Raw genomic sequence first — 24,655 nt, 5'->3', positions numbered from 1 at the left:
AAGTTAAAAGCACCAGCTGCTCTTCCAGAGGACCCAGATTCAGTTCCCAGAGCCTATATTGTAGTTCACAAAGATTTGTACATCCATTGTCAGGACGTCTGATACCCTCTTCTGACTTCTGTAGGCACAGCACAGATATACACACATGCAGGCAAAACACCCACACACCTAAAATAAAAATAAGAAAGAAAAAAAAAACACCATTTAGAAAAATCTCTCTTGAAAAAAAAAGTATTATCCAAGCTCTAGAACCAGAAGTCTCTGTCTAATCTAAACCATACCTTACTTCAATCTTTCCGACTCTAATATCATGTGGTTTCTTATAGTAATGTTCTAGAAACCAATGTTTTTGTCTGTTACCAACCTTAGTGATTTTGTTTTGCTGAAAAAAATCTATTGACATTTTCTCAACTTACTGTTACCACATGCAGAAAAGTTGGGTGTGTAAGGTTTTTTCTTCTTTTTAATTTCTTCCTGTGTAACAAAAGTTTATGTCCCTTGACAAGCATCTCCCCAGACTTTCCTGCCTCACTATGGTAAACACCATTCTGTTCTCAGTTTCTGACATCACTTTTTTCTAGTTCATATACAAATGAAAGTATCAGGATACCAGTAAATGGCATATTATATAATGTCCATCACTTTTATCCCTGTTGCAAATGGCAAGAGTTTCTTCCTCCTTTTAAGGCTAAATAGGATTTTCTTGTGTGTGTATGCCCTACTTTATCTGTTCATCCATCTGCCCATCACTGAGTTGGTTCCATTTGCTGGCTATTCTGAACCATGGTGCAATAATGGAAGTGCAGATATGTTACAGTGTGTGGGTTTCCTTCTTTTCGATGTAAACTAGTGGGATCACTGGATTATATAACTCTGTTTTTAATATCTTGAGGCATTCCCGTCCCATTGCATGTAATAACATTGCTAATGCAGTTCCTACCATTAAGTATGTATTAGTTAACATTTCTCTACATTCTTCTCAACACTTGCTTTCTGTTGTCTTCTTACAATAGCACTCTAACTCTGATGGAGTTCATTAAAATTTAAGTTTGCATTTCTCTGATGATTAGTAAAATAGAGCATTTTTCTCGTATAGCTTTTGGTTGTTTGTATGTCTTCTCTGTCCATTTCTTATTGGACTTTTTGCTATTTTTCCAAAATATTCTTTTAAAAGTCATTTAACTAAGTGAACCTTGGTAGTAAACTTAGCTAAAAGTTGTATTTCTCTCAAAACAAGTGAAGTATTGCTAATTATGTTTTTATATCTCCAGTGCTGTAAAAGGTTCAGAGTTTAATTTCTAATGACACGTCATGAAGTCTGTAGGCAGTCCCCCAAAGTAAATCCTGCAGTTCAAGAAAACTTTTTTCTTATCTTGCTTATGTACACATTGATGTTTATTACTACCCAACTGTTGCCTTTATGTTCATTGTTCATGGTAGTATTATCTAAAATAGTCTACAAACTCATTTACTCAAATAAATTATAACAGCTTTTATTGTTTGTCATCTGTGTATTTTTTTAATTTAATGTGCTATCTTTTTTTTTCATTCTAGGCACTTTGTTTAATGGCATTACCATTTATTCCTGCATCCAACCTTTTCTTTCCTGTTGGATTTGTTGTTGCTGAGCGAGTATTATATGTTCCTAGCATGGGGTTCTGTATTTTAGTAGCTCATGGATGGCAAAAAATTTCAAACAAAAGGTGAATTAAATGCTAGTTTGTCTGATGGTTATTAAATTTGGAATTAAATACATTAAAATTTAATGTGTTAGTATTTTAGTCTGCATGTAGTTCAGTTTTCTAAGCCACACTTTTAGCCTTTTCATCTTGATAGCTGTAATTCGAGTTAGAAAAGCGCTTCACCACCTCCTCGCTCTGTGTTCTCTAGATAATTTATATTACAGCCCAAGACAACCATCTGAGTCAGACCCAAGAGAAACAATGATACTGTTATTGAAACTCAAGCACAGATGACCATTTCCACTTTCATATGCAGTGACTAAGATATGGTCATCCTATTAGAGTCATACTGAGTTCTGAGTGTATCTAAAATTTGTTTAGCAAGCATTCATAATTTCCGATCACCATCTTTATTATTAAATAATATAGGTTTCTGTGTTGTTTTAACAGTTAAGGAACAGTAATGCTTAGAAACTGACAATATCAATGAGATTAGGTACGTTTAATAAACCAATAAATGATACTAACTTTTGATTTACAGCTGACTCTCTGTATCAGTCTTAACATCTCTTACATATTGCCTGCCTCCTCTTATATCCAGTTAGGACTTTTCTTTAAAAATTATTTCCATGGTTTTTATAAACTTATCCCACCTCATTATCTTACATAAGTTCTAGCTCAGAATCTTCATACTATATTCATTCTTTGAATATTTCCATTTTTTTCTGCATTTTGCATCTAGCCTCATTTGACACACATGTTCTCAGTAAACTGTCCTATTTAGTTTCACAATTATCAACCATATCTATCAAACCTTTCTTGTAATTTCTGCCAGTATATCCAGTTGTTATCGTCACAAATTTTTAGGGCCTAATGTGTGCCAAGGATTATTCATGATAGACATTTAGAATTATTTTTTCATTGAATCTTAACATACCTGCCCTCCTATGCAAATGTGAAAATTGAAGCTCATGCAAGTTACCTGAATTGCCTGAGGTCATGCATCTAGTAAACAGAAGTGTTGATTACAATTTACCAGTGATACTATCTGATCCATATTATCTTGTTCTGCATAAGTGGATCTGTCAAAATGTAAAATATTGAACCATGTTAGAGATCCAAAGCACAGAAAGTCTCAAAATATTAACTAAGTGAGATAATAGAGATTGACGTAATCCTTCTGTTGTAAGTGAAGAATCAGATGTTAACAATTGACCTAAAGTTTTGGGATTGGCGCCTGTTTTATAGGTTTTCCTCTGTTTTTTAACAGACAGTTCTGACCTTAAAGTATAAATAAAAATAATCAGAGACTAAAAGAGCAATATATTAGAAAAAAATTGCATCTGTACCAAATGTGTGTAGGCTTTTACGTATCATTGTCCCTTAACAGTAAACTGCTAACTCTTACAGAGTCATTAAGCATTGTTTAAAATATATGGGAAAGTCGTGTAGGCTCTGCAAATGTTTACCATCTTAGATGAGGGCTTGTGCATCTTCAGACTTTGCTGTCCTATGGGAATTTTGTAATAGATCTACAAAACCCAAAGACTGAATAAAGCATCAGTGAAGTCTCAATTGGAAGGCCATATTCATAACATTTAATTTGGAGGTTGCTGTGCTTTCTAATTGTGGAAGTCGTTAGAATGAATTCAAAATGATAATTTGGAAATGTTTGACATATTTGTTACCTCTTCTAAGATGTAAAATGCCTTTGGTAATGAAGACAGTACTTTTTTTCTTCTTATATCTTTTGAACAGTGTATTGAAAAAACTCTCTTGGATTTGTCTGTCCATGGTGATATTAACCCATGCCCTGAAAACTCTCCATAGGAATTGGGACTGGGAGTCTGAATATACATTGTTTATGTCAGCATTAAAGGTAAAGTATTATTATTCAGAGGACAAAATGTATGTATTTGTGAAACCATTTTTTACTATACTTTTAGGCAGGCATTTACTTCCATTTTAGCCAAGAAGCAATAAATTGTTTTTATATAATACATACCATAACCAACTCCCTAAATACCATTTAATTATATGTCGAAAGAATATATAAGTTGTTCTGTGAATGGTATACTAAATTCATGTGAAAGTCACATGGCAAAATTTTTAAATAGAAAACTTTATCTTCTTAGTTCTTAGGTACACAGTTTTTAACATTCAGTGTCTTAATAGCATGGTAGTATAGGATATGACAGCTCATAGTTTATTGGTGGCTTTGTTATTGTTAATAGTATATAAAATAATGAGAGTTCTAAAATCAATGAATTATTAATTCAGTGAAATGAAATACATAACACAAGTGTCACCCTGCTGTGTGAAGGAGTGTCACTGGTTCAGCGCTATTGATAACAGAGTTAGTAGACAGAATTTTATTTAAAAATGGAATTTTTTCCCCAAGCTTTCCTTCTCTCTTATTCTTTCCTAATCTCTAAACTCATATTTTCTTTGACTATTTCTTTTTTTTTAATTGTATATATGTGCAGATATGTGTGTGTGTGTGCGCGTGCGTGCGTGCGTGTGTGTGTGTGTGTGTGTGTGTGTGTGTGTGTGTGACTGCAGGTGCTCACTGAGGCCAGAGATGTTGGATTCCCCTGCTGCCTGATCTGAGTAGTAGAAAGCAAACTCAGGTCCTCTGTGAGTGCAGTCCATGCTTTAAACTGCTGAGCCATTCCTCCAGCCCCTCCTTTTGACATCTTCTTTATTTTCCATTACTTAGCTTTATTGAGTCATCTGTTTCATGAGATAGCTTTATATAATATCTACTTAAGATGATTGAAGTGAAGTCCTAATTAGTCTTATCAGTTAAAACCAGGAGTCAGATATCAGGGTAACAACCTGAAAGATGAGAGAAGTAGAGCAGCAGCCACTAGAGACTTCTTACCACTATGAATCCTCAGACTGAACGGGGCCTAGATCCTGTCTCTACCCACCTTATATCCCTGTCTCCACTTCCAAATTGTGCTGGGATTAAAGATGTGAGCCTCCCAAGTACTGAGATCAAAGGTGTGAGCAACCACCCCCTGGCCTCTTGATTTTTGTCTAAAAACAAAAAAAGCAAAGGTTTTAACTAACATAGAAAAACTGTATAGAATAAGTACAATAAATATATACAAATATATAATGGCAGTAATTATATTAGTAACATCTAATCCATTAGCATTTGACAAATTCAGAGAAAATACTCTATATTATCTGTCCTATCTTGTTGAGTCCAAAGTGTTGTACCTAATTCAGTTTCTATCCTAACTTGCATTACTTTCTGAGTGTCTTGTCTGAATTTGTTAAAAGGGAAAACTATAACTATAAAGTCTTCAACTCCATCAGAGACATGAGAAGGATATAATATTACCTGAGTAAACAGGAAGTGTAAAGCACACAACTTCCAAAAATAAGAAATGAAACAGCTGGCTGCCTGGACAGTCACCCAAGATTCTTCTACAGTGTTGGGGCCTCCATCCTCGGCCTACAGGTCTAGAATATTGACAGACTTATCTGTGAAGCAGGATTTTCAAGGGACTATCCCACCTTTTCTTGGCAAAGTTCTGCAGTCACTTTCTTTTCTGTCCTGCTCGTCCATTTTGGACAAAATACTGTCAGCAGTCGAGGCAAGGGCAGTTTCTTGCCCAATGGCTAACTTTTGCCGCAAAGAAAGTAACATACGGAGTTTCTTCAATGCCCATCATCTTCTTTGAAGTAGATTGGTACTGCCAGGAGAGAGAGAGAGAAAGAGAGGATCTTATGTTATTAAGACATCTTAAATGCCATATTCTGTAGGTCTCTAATGTGTTTGAAGACCACCTGTCTATCTAAAATATATCTGTTTGACCTTGAAAACATACCTAACAGGACTACAAGTTTAATTGTTATAGGTGACTAACTACTCACCTGCATTTCTTTATTATCCTAAATAGTTTGTAATAACTTTCAAGGATTTGAAATTTACATTACATTGTTATATGAACTGTGTAGGTACAACGCCTTGAACAAGAGTAGAAATGTTTGTACAGTACATTCTAACCAAAATAACCTTAAACTTGTGTCAATATACAAAAATCCATATCAATGTAAAATATTTCAAGCTAGTAGTTGCTCTTTTGGTTTAAAAGTAGATTCAATAATCTACCTTTTTATCCTATCATTTCTGTAACATGTATACAGTATAACAAAAATAATCTCAAATTTGTATCAATGTACAAAAATCCAAGCCAATGTAAAATATTTAAAACTAATAGTTGCTTTTTTTCGTCTAAAAGTAGATTCAATATTCTACCTTTTTATCCTATTTCTGTATCCCCCCTTTTTCCTTTTAGAACAAGATCACTGAATCTAATCTCCTTTGTTCAGCTTTTCCCTGACCATTACCAATAATAACTTGTAACCAACCCCCCTAAACGATGAGAAATATCCATCACCCATTGAATAACCAAAAACCACCCACACCATCTCTTGTGAATGTGGGCATCCTGTTCTTAAAATTGCTTCCTCCTGTCTGGAGGCAATAGCATCTTTAGGGGACCCTGAAAAAATTTGAGTAATTGTCAAGTCCTGGAAGAGCCAGCTGTGGTGATATATTGTGTATTCTAATAAACTTGCCTGAGGATCAGAGGAGCAGATAGCCACCTACTAGTCTTTAACTATGGAATCCTCAACCTAAAGAGAGTGAGTTCCTGTTTCTTCATGCCTTATATACCTTTCTCTGCCCTGCCATATTACTTCCTGGGATTCAAGGTGTTTGTGCTTACCAAGCAAACGCATGAGATCTCAAGTGCTGGGATTAAAGGTGTGTGCCCCCACTGCCTGTCTAATCTAGTGGCTGTCTCTGTCCTCACCACATTTCAGGCAAGTTTATTCGGGTTCACAGTATATCACCACAGCTGGCTGTGTCATTTGTTGTCCAGTCTCTGTGTAATGGGAAAGTGCAGGACTTACCTCAAGGCCTGGGTCATCTCAGCTAGCCACCTTGAAATTGTCCTGAGAAGTTTGTAGTCCAAAGCCAATCTTTAGGTACTGTTTGTCAGCTTAGTGGCATTACCATAGTCCAGTGGAATCATTGAGGGGCCCCATCATCTTTTTGGAGACTTTAGAGATTGCTATTAGGAAAGTTCATTGTTCACTGTAGAAAACTTAAACATCATTAATATCAAAACAGAAAGTTTAAATTTTAAGGTAGTACTATACCTAACCAGATGAAGTGTGATCCTGACTAGTCTTATCAATAAAAACCAAGAGTCAAATATCAGGGTAATAATCTGAAAGATCAGAGAAGCAACCACTAGAGACTTCTTACCTCTAAAAATCTTAAGACCAAATGGAACCAAGATCCTATCTTCACCTGCCTTATATTCCTGTCTCTTGTGTCCTGATTGTGCTGGGATTAAAGGCATAAGCCTCCCAAGTGCTGGGATTAAAGGTGTGAGCCCCCACTGCCTGGCCTTTATGGCTAACTAGTGGCTAGCTCTGTACTCTGATCCCATACAAGCTTCATTTGTCAGAACACAAAATATTGCATAGCAGATGATTCTTCTTGTGTCATGCAGTTTTACTTCCCTCCTAACTGTGTAGGTAATTGAAGCATCATTGCCATATTAAATCCATAATTTAGTATATTAATGGCATCCCATAATTATTAGGAATTTTGCCCGCATTTATTTTCAGGACTCTGAATAAAGCCTACAGTTCTAATCACTGCAGCTACTCCTTTGGCTATATATCATGTTTTACCCATCTATGAACTCAAACACACACATGGATTTCACAGCTTTAATCTGAGCATTTCTATTTCCATAGTAAACTATATAAATAGCTTTAAATACGTACAACCAAAATATATTCTTATATTCTAGTATCTTCTCTCCTAAACAAAATACAAATACTGCTGCAGTACTTTTCAAACAGGATTATGCTCTAGTCAAATAAAACTTTGAGAACATTTCTGAAACATAAATGAAGTCAAAGTGCTGTTGTTTTATGATATGTTAGAAGAAAGTGGATTTTGTCTCATTTATAGGAGTATTTTCATAAAACATTCCTTTCCCAATAGTCAACCAAACAAATGTCTATGAACTGGAGTTTTTTGGATTTTTAATAGAGGTGTTATAATTCTGATTATAGCTCATTATGTTTTTACTTGTGTTTAAGGTGAATAAAAACAATGCCAAATTATGGAATAATGTGGGTCATGCTCTGGAAAATGAGAAGAACTTTGAGAGAGCTTTGAAATACTTCTTGCAGGCTACCTATGTTCAGCCAGGTAAAAACTGTTCATTACTAAATTGACGAATAGCTTATTTTCTAAGGCTTTATTAAGATTGTAGTTGTTAGATGGCACTAATGTACACATTAGGTGGAGTGAGGGCACACGGTTGATTAAGCTGAGTTTGAGGGGTAGAGGAAGAATTATTGAAGACACCACAGAAAAAAATTAAAGGGTGTTGTGACTAAAGCTGTGGTGCTAGACCAAGAGAAGATGGCAGAATGACAGAGCTTCGTTTATTTGGAAGAAACAAGGCAGAGGTCAGGTGTATCCATATAGCTGAGAAAAGTGATAATTTATTGTGGGAAGACAGGCAGGATCTGGTAGACAGGCTGCATTACTTGTAGGACCTAGAATAAATTGTGGTAACTAAGAAGGCCCAGTGTAGACAGTGGATAGGAGGTGAGTCAATAATATGTAATAACCTGAAGTCGCCTTCTGTTGGCTTCTCTTTCATCAGTGCGAAAGTAAAATCACTCGTAGATCCCAAAGGAAAGGACTGCTTTGAGATGTGTGAACAGGGAGAATGCAAAATGGTCCTGTAAGACTGTGCTTCGCAAACTTCAGTGTGCATATCAGTCCGCTAGAGTCTTGTTCTAGTGATATTCTGGTGCAGATTTAGGTAACCTGAAACTGTACATTTCTTGTAAGCTCTTGTATGATTTATCCACATGAAGCAGGACTAGGCAGCTAGAAAAACATTACAGTTGCCAAGCAGCATTAGCACCCTGCTTGAGATCAGTAATAACTGAAAAGTCAATCAGTTGATGTAGTTAAATGTTTTTCTCCCCTTACTTCCCAGCTAAGGTGATGATATTGAGGCATGAATTACTCTGTTAATAAGACTTAGAATTTTTTTCAGATGTGTTTTCCTAAGGAAGGAAAGGCTAAGGGATCAATGTTTATAATCTAAATTGATTCCAAAGGGATGGGAGTAAAGTGTCGAGATCAGATCTATCTGAAGAAATGTTGGTATCTGAGTACCATGTAACTGGAGCAGCGGATTTTTGGTTTTTTTTTTTTTTTTTTTTTTTTTAAGAAGAATGCTACTGACATTTCAAGTATGCAGAATTATTTTACTAAAGGTTGTATCCAACTACTGATACCACTAGATACCGTCATTGGACTCTATTCGAAGACAAGCAGAATGATCCCCTTATACTAACTGTCCCATGAATGGGGCAGTGCCCAGCACTGTACCAAGGGCACAGTGTTAGAAAATACCATGTGTATGCCAGGTGTAATGTCACACTTCTTTAATCCCAGTACTTGGGAGGCAGAGATAAGTGGATCTCTAAGTTCAAAGCCAGCCTGGTCTACACACATACACACACACACAAACCCCAAAAGAAAAAATAGTTAGATGTATATAGATTGTTGAAATTAAAGAATTTTGACAGTTGTAATGTTGGAGAGAGCCCAAGAGCTCCAGGATATTTGACTCTCTGAGTCCCACTGCTAGGGGCCCACAAACAGACCAAGCTACACAACTGCCACCTACACGCAGAGGACCTAAGTCGGTCCCATGCAGACGCCCTAGATGTTAGTCTAGAGTCCTTGAGCTCCCACTAGCTTGGGTCAGCTGTCTAAGTCAAATATTGGTAGCTGTAAAAATAGCTGTGGATAAGCAGTTTACTAGTCATCAGAGTTGTGAGATATTTTTAAAAGGACTCACAACTGTGTAGAATTAAAAACTGGGATTCATGGTAATACCCACTCTTCCTCCAGGCCCAGTGTTACAAAGGATAAGAAAAGGTCCTAGTCACCACAGAAAGAGGTACAGAGCAACTATGTTATTAAGACAGAGGGACAGCAACAAAAGAGATATCTTGATAGAGGGAGGCAATTGTGGTGTTAGGGAGAAACCGTAGTACCAGGGAAAACCCCAGGAATCCACAGGATAACCCCAGCTAAGACTCCTAGAAATAGTGGAGAGGGCGCCTGAACTAGCCTTCTCCTGTAATCAGTGGTAACTACCCTAATTGTCATCAGAGAGCCTTCATCCAGTGACTGATGGAAGCAGATGCAGAGATCCACAGCCAAGCATTTTGCCAAGCTCCAGGAGTCCAGTTGAAGAGAGGAAAGAGGGATTGTAGGAGGAAGGGGGATCAAGATCATGATGGGGAACCCACAGAGATACCTGACCCGAACTAGTGGGAGCTCAAGGACTCTAGACCAACATCTAGGGAGTCTGCATAGGACCGACCTAGGTCCTCTGCATGTGGGTGACAGTTGTGTGGCTTGGTCTGTTTATGGGGCCCCTAGCAGTGGGACCAGGATCTGTCCCTGGCACATGAGCTGGCTTTTTGGAACCTGTTCCCTATGGTAGGATGCCTTGCTCAGCCCAGATGCAGGGGGGAGGAGCTTAATCCTGCCTTAACTTGATGTGCTATGCTTTGTTGACTCATGGTAGGCCTTACCCTTTCTGAGGAGTGGATTGCTGAGTGAGGTGGGGGCGTAGAAAGGAAGTGGGAGGGTTAAGACCAGGTGAAGAAGGAGGGGAAGAAGGAGGTTGGTTTAAAAAAGAAAAAGACAAATTTTGGTAGAAAGGGGTGAAAAACCTGTTATAGAAATGTAACTGTTGCTCTCCTATCTTCCTTGACTTTTCATGTAGGCTAGTTTTTCTTGGAATATGGGGTATGTGTCCTATATCTCCTCTTTTTTGTGTGTATCTTGAGCATAGAATGTTTTCGTGTTCCCATCTGTCTTCTACCGTACATACTTCTGTTTTTAAAGCCTGTTTCACATGGCCTCTTTTCAAACATCTTCTCTTCTAGCTAAGCCAAAGCACTTATTTGTAGACCCCTTAAATTTCTTTCATGTCTTCCCTGCAAGGTACACTCACGCACTTATTTCTTGTGTTATATTTACTAATTTAATTCTTAATTTATTTGAAATGCTGGTTTATTGATAATGTGGAGCTTCCTTGTAGCAACATAAACATCTGATTCATGTTTTACACTGGCAAAATTCATTAAATGTAGTAATTCTAATTCATTTCTTTTTCAAGTCTTAGATTTTCATAATGGAATTTTATCTTTTTAAAAACTTATTGCATTGTGTGTGTGTGTGTGTGTGTGTGTGTGTGTGTACATGCTTGTGCTTGTGGTGGTCACAAGACAATTAGGAGAGTCAGTTCTCTCCTTCAGTCTAGTCCAAGGGAAAGAATTCAGGTTGCCAGGCTTAGTGCCTCTACAAATGAGCCATCTTTCCAGCTCAAGTTATCACTTTTATATCCAACACTTAAGACTTAAGCCTCCTCACTTTTGACTTTCTCACTTCTGTGTTGGGGTAGTGATTTCTGTTTCAGCAATTTTTTAAAGAGTAAATCAAGTGCATATGTAAAATATATTTTTGAGTGATCAGCTTATATGAATGGTGTCATGGATTACAGAATGTTGCAGGTGTAAGCACTCAGCCTTAAGTAATTGCCTCAGTTTTCAATTATTTCTGTTTTAAGCATACATCATATATAGAGCTCGAGTATGACTTCACCATCCTCATGTTCAGAAGTAGGTTTTAATCAGCCGTAGACTGGGAAGATAGAGGGTCCACATCATTCTAGTTTCTTTTGGATAAGCACATAGACTGGAAACACTGGATACAACATTTATGATGTGCCTTCTGACTCCTTCCTATGTGGTTAGGTTTATAGTCACTTGGCAGGGAGAATAACATGCTATTGTATGACATTACTAGATACTGCTGAGAGTGACAGAATGGCCAAGGTAAGCTAGAAGAGGCAATTGTTTGGTGGTTAAAAGCTTAGACTCTGAAACCACTTATGGTCCATAGGCCTATAATGTCAGCACGTAGGAGACGAGGGCAGAGAGATCAAGAATCTGAGGCTGTCGGGTCAGGAGAGGCCTCAGCAGATTAAGGTATTTGTGAGTTAAATATTCTTTTTTATTCTTTTTTTTTTTTTTTTTTTTTAAAGAAATGAGGATAGACTAAGCTGCCTTTTTAAAAAAGTGCTTAGAACCTGGTCTCAAATGGACCTTATAATGAGTTCAATCACAAGTTTTCTACATTTCATATTTTGAAAAGTAATCAACTCTCTTTTTGTATGGGCTAAATACTCATCATAAAAGCCTTAGGCCAGGGTCTAGCCCATCATAATATAGTAGATAAAGGTAAGCTATATTAATAAGTACATTATTTTCAACGCAGCTAGGAAATGGGGAGATAATTTACAATGTGGGATAGTGACTATTCATGCTTCCACTACTGTATCGAATACTGAGATAATCAGCATAAAGAAGACAAGGAAGTTTTAGGTGACTGGATCAAGTACTCTGAGCCTTTGGGTAGACAGTACTTACACAGCAGTATATAGCAGAAGAGGTTGCTCACCTTATGACAACCAGGAAGCAAGGAGGAACAGAAAAGGGCCAGAGTTCAAACAATCTCTTCCTGGCATCCCTGCACTGACCTGACTTCTTCTACTAGCTCTCTCTTCAATGTTCCACCACTTCACAAGAGCGTCCGGCCTGTACGCATGACCTTTGGCTGACAGTCAGGAACCTGTTCACACCAGGGAGGGAGGCTAAAAGGAGAAGGATGGCAGACAGCTCCAAGAGTTTGCTCATCGCCTGTATATTGAGAACATAACCCTGTGCTATTGAAAACAAACCAGATGCTGTTTGAACTGCTAGGAACCACCAGTGAGTAGAGCAGTGTTACTCCTGCCCTGAGGCTCCCATGGGAAGTGTAGTTGAGAATTTGTTCTATTCTTTCTGACATTTGATCATTTTAGTTGGTCATATAAACTGACAACAGACAAATAACAGGAAAAATGCAAGTTTTATTACTTGCCTAAAGATGGGAGTCATAATACAATATGAGCTTCAACAGTGACTGCACCTTATATAGGTGTAACTACAGAATAAGGGTTTGGGCTTTGTGTGAGGAGGGAGCCGTGTGCAGTGTGCAAGGCTGCCTACTAAGGAAGTTTCCTGAGTAACAGCATTTGAGATGTTCCTTGTCTGTGCCGGATGTCAGACCCTAATTTCTTCCTGTTTGGACAGAATTTCCCTAGGCAAGTAGAAGGATAGCAGAAAACTCTATCTCTGCTTTTTACTTAACTAATAGAAATAGGAATAAATTAATTTTTTAGGGTCCTTGGTTGCTTTGATTAGCCAACTCAAAATATTCCAAAGAAATATATTTGCTATAAGGTATAAAAGATATGCGAAAAATACATATAAATACACAACAAAAATATGTGAGTGTGTATTCATTTATTTTTAAATACTTAAAATGTATAGTTAAAATATAAAAGTAAAAAGCATAAAAGTTAGAATTAATAGCTAGAGAATGGACCTTGAATGAAAAGTCCCTGTAAATATAAATCAATGGAGGTAATTTTAAGGAACACTGGCTATACAAAGAATAGTTTTAAAAAAAGAAATCTGAAAGTTTTCATGTATTTGTACCCATTAGACCATTACCACCATGTCCTAATTATAGGAATGCCCATAATCATTTTCACTTGTAGAGTTGGACTGTATTTTTTAGTGAATTTCAAAATTGTAAGATTAAGGAAATAGAAACAGATTGTCTGCAGTATGATGTAGCAGAATGTAGTGAAGATAGTCCATTGTCTTTGTCTCTCTTCCTCAACCTTCAAAGATGCACTCATGACTTCCCATGTTTCATGCACTCTGTGTCCTTGGAGGGTCTCAGTCGTTTTGTACTGTTCTGTGAGTCATAGCTGTTCTAAGTTATGTCAAGTTGTTTTAGAACTTCACAGAAAGCAGGCCAGTCTGCTCTCACATTCCTTGCTTGCTTCTCAGTACCTGCCTTCTCAATAGTTGAATAATGCCTAGTATATTTGACAAGAATTGTTTTGTTTTGCTTTAGATGATATTGGTGCCCACATGAACGTAGGAAGAACTTATAAAAATTTAAACAGAACTAGAGAAGCAGAAGAATCTTACATGTTGGCTAAATCACTGATGCCTCAAGTAAGTTGCCTTATTACTGTGTCATGTCCATAGGAGTAAGAATTACCTAAACAGAAAAAGTTTACTAAATTCATTGATATTAAACTATAGTATATCCCCCAGGCTATTCTTCACTAGATAGAACTTCTTGCTCAATTGATTTTTTAAAATACTTGGTATAGTTCATGTGTAAATGCTGAGTCTTAGAACTGAAATATCTGAGGCTAATCATACATTGCCGTAAATGACCAAATGAAGAGACTTTTACTAAGACTTTAAACCATTAGTTCAGCATTGCTCTTCTCAGAGAAATTCAGGCAAGTGGTGAGACAGCACCAGGCTTGTCTCTCTGCTGTGTCATGCTCATCAGTTCTTGCAGTGATACAGGTTGTCGGATATGTAGTACAAAAGATCCATATTTATATTATGTGTAACACTTGAATTTCAGTTAGAGCATTTTATTTTTCAACTTTACAAAACAAGTGAGGTTTTAACATGACTCTGAAGTAAAACTAGCTGCCCTACTGTTGCAGCCAAGAAATAACTTTCTTGATAGCGTTAGAGCTAACAGAGTTGGACTGAAATGGGTTTTTATCTTGTGTTGGAGACTGCAAGACCTTGACCTTGTAAGAGTTCTGGTTTATCTGACTTAATATGAAGAGAAGTGTAAACAGAAAGCCAGAAAAATTCATAACTGGCATGGATGAAAACAATATAAATCTTCAGTGTCAAAAACTGAATTCATATTTTCAGGTGCTTCTAAGTGCTTTCCTTTTTCTTTTTTTCTTTTTTTTTTTCTTTTATTATTATTATTATTTTTTTTTTTTTTATGAGCTCTTCTGTGTAGACAAGCTGGCCTCTTAGTCACAGAACTCCATTTTGCCTCTCTAGTGCTGGGATTAAAGGCATGTGCAACCATGCCCTGCTTGCTTTTCACATTTTTTATGATTTATTTTGTTATGTATCAGCAAAACTATCAGCAAAACCTTAGGTTCTATGTTATTTGAAATGAGCCACTATGAAAACTTAGTTGTTATTTTTATTTGGTACTGTACGATTAAATATACAAACATGTTTTTCTCCTAAACAGATTATACCTGGTAAAAAATATGCTGCCAGAATTGCCCCAAATCACTTAAATGTTTATATCAATCTGGCCAACCTCATCCGAGCAAATGAGTCCCGCCTGGAGGAAGCCGACCAACTGTACCGACAGGCAATAAGCATGAGGCCAGACTTCAAGCAGGCTTACATTAGCAGGTATCCTGGTGGACCTTAGAATTACCACTGTAAACTGAAGCTGCATGGATAGTTCAACAAAATTGCCAGCCGAACTTAAGTAATTTGAAATTGACAAGGGGACCATTACAGTAGCGAGAAAAGTTTAGAAGCAGCTCTGTGTTAGATCCACTTGTGTCCTGTAAACAATGTTAGTCAGTCTCAACAGCCTCTCTGTCTCTGTCACCTTTGCCACAAATCAGACTTCGTGGTTGACAGTAAAGAAAAAAAAAGTCTGACATCATGTTAATAGTTTTGTATATTCTCATACTAAAGAGACATTGCATGTTAAACTTTTTTTCTGTACTGAACATGAAGCCCATAACTTATAGCATTGTTTCTCTGAGGAAGGTATCTTCTGAATTTAACTTTTTGAGGCTAAAAGATTAAAATCTATTCCTAAACCGGATATTGGGTTGTTTTTTCTTTTCCATATCCAGTCCTCAGTTATTTCATAAAAACTCTCAATAATCTCTGCATTAAAATAATAACCCTGGTCTCACGCCCTGAAGTTGCTGTGTCCATCTTAGTAAAAGTAACTTCACAAAGTTTAAGCAAATGACGTTAAGTTCTCAAACCCACATGGAACCTTGCTGGACAGATCGATTTTAAGCTGGTCATTCTAGTGTGCTCCTAAACTTCCAGCAGGTGGAGCTGTGCTGCTCGGATAGATTTTAAGCTGGTCATTCTAGTGTGCTCCTAAGCTTCCAGCAGGGGGCACAAGTGATCTCCGGCCAACCATTGGGAAGTTGCACTTTGTCTGTTTTGAGTTTATAAGAACACTTTGAAGGAGATGAAGTTAATATAAAAAGAGAGATTTCACATTGCTGTAGTCTCTGCTGATTTGGACAGTGAGATTTATATCAGATTTAAAGACCCAGAATTCCCAGGAACAAGCATATTTTTTTTGATGTTCCAATGTCATCATCTGATTCACTGATGTGCCCCTGTCATTTGCTGCCATGGTGTCATGCGGTCAGTGGTCTCCTCTAAGATTCACCCGAGAACACATTTTCTGTCACCCTTTCCTGATTACTTCTTGACGATTATCATCCAAAGTCAGATATGCAGGTTTTTATAATACTTGAAAATATATAAGAGTTCAGATTTGAGGCTAATTTCACAAAGTGATTTTTAAGAGACTTTTTAAAAATGTAAGGTAAAAGAAGAAAATAAAGCCATTGTGTAGGAAGACTTAACGTCTAGTCTAAAGTGGTATTTATGAAGTGGCCTAGTAAGACTGTAAGAAAAGCCCTGTCTGTTTTCTTCGCACAGGGGAGAGTTGCTCTTGAAAATGAATAAGCCTCTCAAAGCCAAGGAGGCATATCTTAAAGCCTTGGAGCTGGACAGAAATAATGCAGATCTGTGGTACAACTTAGCAATTGTTTCGATTGAACTTAAAGAACCAAGTGAAGCGCTGAAGAACTTTAATCGGGCTTTGGAACTAAATCCCAAACATAAGCTAGCATTATTCAATTCTGCTATTTTAATGCAGGAATCAGGTAAGTTTCCTGAAAATAGGTCTATATTGAGCCAATTAGAATATCGCAAAACCCATAACAAACACTTTTTGGAAGGACTGCTTGTAACAAAATTGTGTACATTAGACATCTTATAATAAGAATATTTAAAGTATTTGACATAAAGTCCTTTCAGGTGACACAAACAGGCATATGTGACAGTATTACCTGTTCATTTTTCTAGAGTGTTAAAACTTTTCAGATACTCTATCAACTAGTACTTAACTATTATATAAACATAATAAAATTCTTGTAAGTATAAAGTCCAAGTAGTGCAGCAGTTGTGGGGGAAATTTTGTAACTGTTTTTGAGAATCCCAGAGCATTATCATATTTTTTAATCTCATGTTACTTTACTTTGACTTACAAGAAAATTCTTTGTGTATCTTTATCTTAGTCAGGGTTTCAATTGCTATGAAAAGACACCATGACCACAGCAACTTTTATAAAGGAAAACATTTAACCTTTTCTCTTTACACTCTCTTCCCTCCGTGTGGTCTCTCTGTTTCTCTGGTCCTTTCTCTCTCTCTCTCCCTCTCTTTCTCTCCCTCTCTCAATAAAGCTCTAAAAATGTAAAAAAATAAAATAAATAAAGGAAAACATTTAATTAAAGCTGGCTTACAGATTCAGAGGTTTAGTCCATTATCACCATGGCAAGAAACATAGTGGCATGCAAGCAGGCATGGTGCTGCAGAAGGGGCTAAGAGTTCTACATCTTAATCTGCAGGCAACAAGAAATAAATTGTGACACGGCATAGCATGAGCATAGGAGACCTCAAAGCCCTCCCCAAGAGCGACACATTTCCCTCAACAAGGCCACATCTCCTAATACTACCATTCTCTTGGTGGGCCATTTTCTTTCAAACCACCACATTCCGTTCCCTGGCCCCCAAAGGCTTGTAGTCATATCGTAATGCAAAAATTAACTCAGTCCAACTTCAAAAGTCCCAATAGTCTATAACAGTCTCAAACTTATTTAAAAGTCTAAAGTTTATAGTCTGTCCTGAGATTCATACACTCTCTTAACTGTAATCTCCTGTAAAATCAAAATCAAAATGCAAAATCACATACTTCACATATACATTACCATTCCAAAACATAAGAAGGGATCATAGTAAGGAAATTCTGGACCAAAGCAAGACCAAAAACCAGCTGGGCAAACTCCAAACTGTGTGTCTCTATGTATAATGTCAAAATGCTCTTCAGAACTCCCAACTCCTTCCTACAGCATACTTCTCTCTTAGGCTGGTTCCACTTCCTGTTAGCAGCTCTCTCAGTGGGTATCCCATGGCTTGACATATTCAACATCTTGGGGTCTTCAAGGCAATCCAGGCTTCACCTTCACAGCTTCTCAAAATGGCTTCTCTAGTCCTCCATTCAGAGACACCCTGACACATGCCTGGCCTCAGCACCTTTCCTTAGTCATAGAGGAAGATTCTGTAAACCCTGTTTTCTATCCTTGACTCTAAAATCAGAACCACATGGCTGAGCTTCCAAGTTCTGCTGTTTGCTGGGGCTGGAACATGGCCCCTTCATTCAATTATATCTTCACTACCTTTCTGTTTTTGATGGTTTCCTTCACTGCCTAAGCTTGGCTATCCTGAAACTGAATTTGTAGATCAGGCTGGCCTCAAACTCACAAGATCCGCCTGTCATTGCCTCTACAGTGCTGGAATTAAAAGTGTGCACTACCACACCCAGCTCTAAACTTTTCTTTAATTCCTTTTCACAAGCTGGAAACTTAACTAAGTGGGGTCTTGCCCTGATGTCACCACTCCCTTTATTCCATTTCTTAATCAGTTGAACTCATTGAACACAGGACTTAGTTCCATTCCACTTCCTGGTGCTCCTTTTCCCCTCAAATTGTACATTTTGTATTTTCACTTTCAGAGTTTGCTCCTTTTCATTATAAGTCTTCATTATAGTTAACACTAGTAACCACACAACAGAGTCTATACTAGGCAGTTTTGAGATTTCCTTAGCCAATGCATTTAATTCAAAACTTTATTTTAGCCTTAGGTAGACTTTTCAGACAAGGGCAAAAAAAGTAGCCATGTTCTTCACCAAAATATCACAAGAACAGTCTCTAGATCACATACTAATATTCTCCTCTGAAACCTCTTGAACCAAGCTCCCACAGTTCATCAAATCATACTCAGCCACTGTCTTCCATGCTCCTACTAGTACGGTCCATTAAAGCAGCACTTAAAGTATTCAACTGCTTTGCTAATCTACATTCCCAAGGTCCATATTCCTTCAAACAAAAGCATGTCATGCCTATCATAGCAATATAGCAATACTTCACTCCTGTCTTAGGGTTTCAGTTGCTGTGAAGAGACACTATGACCACAGCAACTTCTATAAAGGAAACGTTTAATTTGGGTAGCTTACAGCTTCAGAGGTTTAGTCCATTATTATCATGGCAGGAAACATGGTGGCATGCAGGCAAACATGGTGCCGAAGAAGGAGCTGAGAGTCCTACATCTTGATCTGCAAGTAACAGGAAGTAAAATTGTGACATGGCATAGCATGAGCATAGGAGACCTCAAAGCCCATCCACAAAGTGACACACTTCCCTTAACAAGGCCATACTTTCTAATAGTTCCACTCTCTTCGGGGGCCATTTTCTTTCAAACCATAGTCTTTATATATATCTTCAAATTAGTTTTTTGAATATTATTGTAATTTCTTGTATTTCCTATAATTTCGTAAACTAAGATCAAACAAAATAAATCTGTCTTTGAACCATAGTTTATCTAGGAATATTTTCCTGCATAAGACAGCATAAATGATTTATATTAATTTTTATGTTGAAAATCTCCTTTATATAGTCTACTTATATGTTGAATATATTTCTTTAAACTTTTGCAGAAGTGAAAGAAACACAGAATTAGAAATATTTTGTAACTTAAGTGGACTTTGCTTTCCCAAATCTTGTATTTGATAGGCTAGAAAATTAGGCCAAAAAGACCTCATGAGTACCCCAAATTCATATAGCTAATGGATAGTAACTTATCTAAGAGCTGAGCCTATTGATTTATTTTCATAATTTCTTCATTAGTCATAGTCAATTAAAACAATATAAAGAGGTCTTTATGGTTCATATTTTAAAAGTACAAATCTAAAAACTAGTAGTTTTAGAATTTTAATAATTATGAGGATTGCTCATTATCCACCACAAGTTCTCATCTAAATGTATGAAAGTCAAGAACTTTTAAAAATTCTACTAAAAATTATGTTGGTATTTGATATTCAAAACCTCATTTTATAGTTTTATACTTAATAGTGTATTTTTACCATGAAGCTTCCTAAATTTTTTGAGCTCATACACCAAAAACTCCAACTTGAAAATTTATAGTTATTATAATACTTGCTGAGCTTTTTATATATAGTGTATATATGTACATGTACATACACACCCTGTAATTCTTAGAAAATTCAGTAAATTAACCAAGAGAAATTAAAGAACTTGTTTGATGTATAAACTCAAAATACTAACAGAACTGTGCTTGAATATACATCTTGGAAAATCCTGTCTTAAACTCTTACCTACTCTTCCTCTAATGCCCTATTATATTCCAGACTAAAGAAATTTCTCCTCCTGGCTTCCACAGTTCTGAATGACAAGGAAACAAACTTATCACTTGAGTGTTTCAAGCTCATTATCTTTCCCATAAAGTTTGATTTCTACTTTTTTATTTACATATGGAAATAAGTTGCTTTGTTGCTATATTTTGTAATATAACAACACCTAAAAAATGGTTGATTCATTGATAATTTATCTCCTTTAAATAAAATTACTTCTAGGTGAAGCTAAACTCAGACCTGAAGCTAGAAAACGGCTTCTAAACTACATAAATGAAGAGCCACAAGATGCTAATGGCTATTTCAACTTGGGCATGCTTGCCATGGATGACAAAAAGGATTCTGAAGCTGAGATCTGGATGAAGAAAGCCATCAAATTACAAGCTGACTTTAGAAGTGCGCTGTTTAACCTGGCTCTCCTATATTCACAGACTGCTAAGGAATTAAAGGCGTTGCCAATTTTAGAAGAGCTGCTCAGATACTACCCTGACCATACCAAGGGTCTCATTTTAAAAGGAGATATTCTGATGAACCAAAAGAAGGATATACCTGGAGCCAAAAAGTGCTTTGAAAAGATACTGGAAATGGATCCAAACAATGTTCAAGGAAAGCACAACCTTTGTGTGGTGTACTTTGAAGAGAAGGACTTGCTGAAAGCTGAACGATGCCTGGTGGAAACCTTGGCATTAGCACCTCATGAGGAATATATCCAACGCCATTTGAGTATAGTCAGGGATAAAATTGCCTCTTCTGGTATTGTAGAGCAGCCAGTGTCTTCAGTTGATAAGACTTCAAGTGCAGAAGAAAGAGATGAAATCCCTTCTGAGGATGTAAAAGAAATCAGAAGTGAACCCAGACCAACACAAATCATGAAAACAAATGATCATAAAAACTCAAAATCCAACAAGCAATCAACAAAAAGTGCAGACAAAGAGGCCCCCCATAAAACAACAAAAGACATCAAAGAAATTGAGAAGAAACGAGTTGCTGCTTTGAAAAGACTAGAAGAGATTGAACGTATTTTGAATGTAGACTAATACTATTCTCTATCATGTAACAATGGTTTCAAAGACCTTCAGTCTATCATGCATTTGCTCATATTGGAAACTGAAAAATGTCAAGAATACATACTGCTTTTTCAGAAACTAAGATCCTCTACATGGGGTCAAAACAAGATTTTCATTGGAGACCTATCTGCCCCATGATATATGTTTTATAAGATATGGCACAAATTTGGTAACTACAGGAGAAATCTTAAATACCAGGTGACAAACTTGAAACTTTTATTATAGAAAGAAAAGGGTATGGGATTTTTTTGAGGTGGGGGAGCAGGAGTGGGTGGGCTATCAGATCCATCTACTAATCTGAATTGAAATAATATAGGATATCAAAGAGGAACCCTTGGAGATTAATCCAGTATGTCCTGGGTTTTGAGAATTACCATTTATGAGCTCTCTTCTCATTTTTTTTTTTTTTTAACCTCTTGGATCCAGCAATGGATTGATATTCATTGAAGCCATTTTTTTTTCTTTCGGTAATTCTTCTCTTAAGCCAAGGGACATTGTACTACAAATGCATACTGTTTATATGTTCTTTGAGGTTAGAAAGAATGGTGGATAAAACATTTTAGAATAAATCGTACATCACTCATATCACATAAATTATGACATATTAGCTTAGGAATGCATTTACATAACTGTGTACTTGTCCTTAACTTCACTCTAAAATACAGTCATTAGGCAGGTAAAGTTTTATGCATATTCCTAGTGGTGCTCACTAATACTGTATTTTCTGTTTCATACAGTATTCTAACATGAGCTACATAATCAAGTCTACCCATTGACTTTTGCTCTCCAAAGTGTTCTGCTTCTTGACGTATTATCATACTGAAAAGTCCCAGTCATTCTAACTCCAAGCTTTAGAGTAGTCATAGTAATCTCTTTCTTCTTAGTCTCTCTGGTCTTAAATCAGTTTTCTGCTTCTCAAGTCACACCTTCATCATTCTTAGATGTCTAAACCACTACAGTCAGTCTGTTTAACTGAACACTAAACAATGTGACATTTATTTTTTAAACACTAAATTCTTAATTGTATTGTGGTATATATTTTATTATTTATTTTAACTACTGATCTTTCATAAAAATTTTAAACTTTTAGTTTAAATTGTTAGTTCCCTTGAGTTAACTAATCTCTAATTATATATGACTTAGAGACCACGCTTCTGTAATGTTTTTTAAGAAATCTTTTATAAATAGGTCACAAGAAACATGTTCCACATTAAAGACCCATTCCTTTTAGATTCCCAGAGGATCTGACATAGATTTTTTTTTTAAAGATAATTTAATGCCAGCACTGATGCCAGTGGGTGTTAATTCTTGACCCAGGAGATTTTGTTAAACATCAAAGCAGTATCTCATTTCAGTTCTTCGAGTATAGCTTTGAGACTTCAGATATGAAGTGGAGAATACCTCATATACTATGACTTGAAAATGAAGTTGTTAGGCTCCATATAGCTCTAGAAAAAGGTTTTGCTTGTAATCACTACAATTAAAATTCCTAGTGGATAACAGTCCAGTAAGTAAAGTGAAAGGAATCCTTTATGACAGCAAACAAGAAAAGTTTGAGGATTATTTTAGTAAATTTATATAGCTAGTCGAGTGATGAGGATAAATATTAATATTACCCAGTAATTTTTATAGGAAAAAAAAATCCTTTTATTAGCACTCATTACAATGTCTGCCACAAAGAAAATACTCTTTCTTGAATTTTAATTTATTTAAATCAAATCCATCTTGAGTGGCAATTATTCATTATTACCAATCAATGATACTCAGCCTCATTTCATAGTAGAATCATATGGGAACTTTCCCACCCATCCCATAACAATTAAATGTAATTTCTAGGAAATTGAACCAGACTTCCGTTTTTCCTAAACTTTTTTGGGTGACTCTGATTTTTACTTAGAGTTAGGGCTACTGGTCTAAATTAGTTCAGGAAAGTTTATTTCTCCTGTGTTAACTTTGTAACTTAGTAATGCAACCAAATTAAGTTTTGATGGCTTAAATTTCGGTAAAGAATATGTTCTAAGTAGTATATTTTCCATGAAAATTAAAATAGTAAATTCTATCAAGCTTGCTTATGATTAAATTAGTATTTCTCATATGCATTAAATTTTATTTAAACTATTCAGATGAGAAAAGGTAATGGATATCCCCCCAGCTGCCTCAGAGCTGTCTTTTGAAGAAGTAGGAATGTGAACATTTTTAAGCCCAATTTACAATCCTGTGGTTTAGCACTTTGGATGTCTGAATCAAGAAAACAGGACTTATTTTGTGTGCGGATAGAAGGATAGAGTTTTAATTTCATTGTTTTACAAATCTCCGCAGAAGTCCTAAGCAAAGCTTTGACAATCTTCAAGGAGCCGTGTTCTGTCATTCCTTCACGACTTCTCAGAAAGTAGAGTTCAGTTCTGGATTGCTCCTGTACTTGTTTTGTTTCCCCGTTTAATGTTTGCAACTGGGAATTTTCTAATGTTTCTAGTGAGTAGCCCCACCTACCCACCCTTCCTTTTTGAGGTTGGGCCTTATAATGTTTCCCAAACAGGTCTTGAACTCAAAGGCTCAAGTGATCCTGCTCCTGTGTGATTGGGCCATTGGCATGCACATCTTTGCCCAGTCCAAGTATGTGATTTTCTGAAGTTGATGACTTAGAGAATAAAGTAACTAAATATATCACTTCGTTTAACATCTTGGTGTTTGCTGTTATGAAAGTATTTCATTTGTGAATTACACACTCCTAATAAAACCTCATGCCTTTTCTTTACATCCAAGTTCTCAACTTTATGTTATGGAATGCTTCTTCAAAGATGCTTTAACGAAAACTATTAAGAATATATAGATTTGTATGTCAATTTATACTTCAAAAATTCATATATTTGTCATATTTATTTTTTTATTTGCATGACCAAATGATATCTAAAATGAGTCCTCAAAATATCTGGTAACTATCGAAACTTGTCACCCATCCATATTAAGGGGTTCATTAAAAAGTAGTTCAAAATTGTATGCATTTTATATTACTGTGCTGTTTGTGTGTAGCACATTTCTAAATACTCATTATTAAATTAATTTTTAAAACTTTCAGCCTGATTGCCTTTTGATGTTAAAATGAAATGCAAAGTTTTGTATATAACAGGTCTGCCTATAGAATGAAATGAATGAGCTGACGTGTAATTTGTTAGAAGTTACCTTTGAAAAGTATACATTATAAAGTAATTCCTGGTAATGATATATTCTTAATTGTTGGTGACAGAAGCCAAAATAAGAAAATAAAAACACTAAATTCAAACTTGGAATTTTATATATAAAATCTACTTCTGCATTTGTTCAGG

The 24,655-nt window shown here is 36.3% G+C and overlaps 1 protein-coding gene across 2 annotated transcripts in view; it reads left to right on the top strand.

Annotated features, from left to right (window-relative positions):
• Tmtc3 (transmembrane O-mannosyltransferase targeting cadherins 3) overlaps window positions 1-24,407 on the top strand; it is a 53,821-nt gene extending 29,414 nt beyond the window's left edge. For both annotated transcript variants that reach the window (XM_036169850.1, XM_036169849.1), the window contains exons 9-15: window positions 1,555-1,703; window positions 3,441-3,561; window positions 7,824-7,935; window positions 13,801-13,904; window positions 14,974-15,143; window positions 16,437-16,663; window positions 20,488-24,407. In XM_036169850.1, the coding sequence (XP_036025743.1) occupies window positions 1,555-1,703; window positions 3,441-3,561; window positions 7,824-7,935; window positions 13,801-13,904; window positions 14,974-15,143; window positions 16,437-16,663; window positions 20,488-21,302 (1,698 nt within the window). In that variant the 3' untranslated portion in view covers window positions 21,303-24,407. The remainder of the gene's footprint in view (window positions 1-1,554; window positions 1,704-3,440; window positions 3,562-7,823; window positions 7,936-13,800; window positions 13,905-14,973; window positions 15,144-16,436; window positions 16,664-20,487) is intronic.
• The last annotated feature ends 248 nt before the right edge of the window (window positions 24,408-24,655 follow it).

Source organism: Onychomys torridus, chromosome 20 (genome assembly GCF_903995425.1).
Source record: "Onychomys torridus chromosome 20, mOncTor1.1, whole genome shotgun sequence".
NCBI lineage: Eukaryota > Metazoa > Chordata > Mammalia > Rodentia > Cricetidae > Onychomys > Onychomys torridus.
This window is presented reverse-complemented; position numbering and strand designations above follow the sequence as displayed.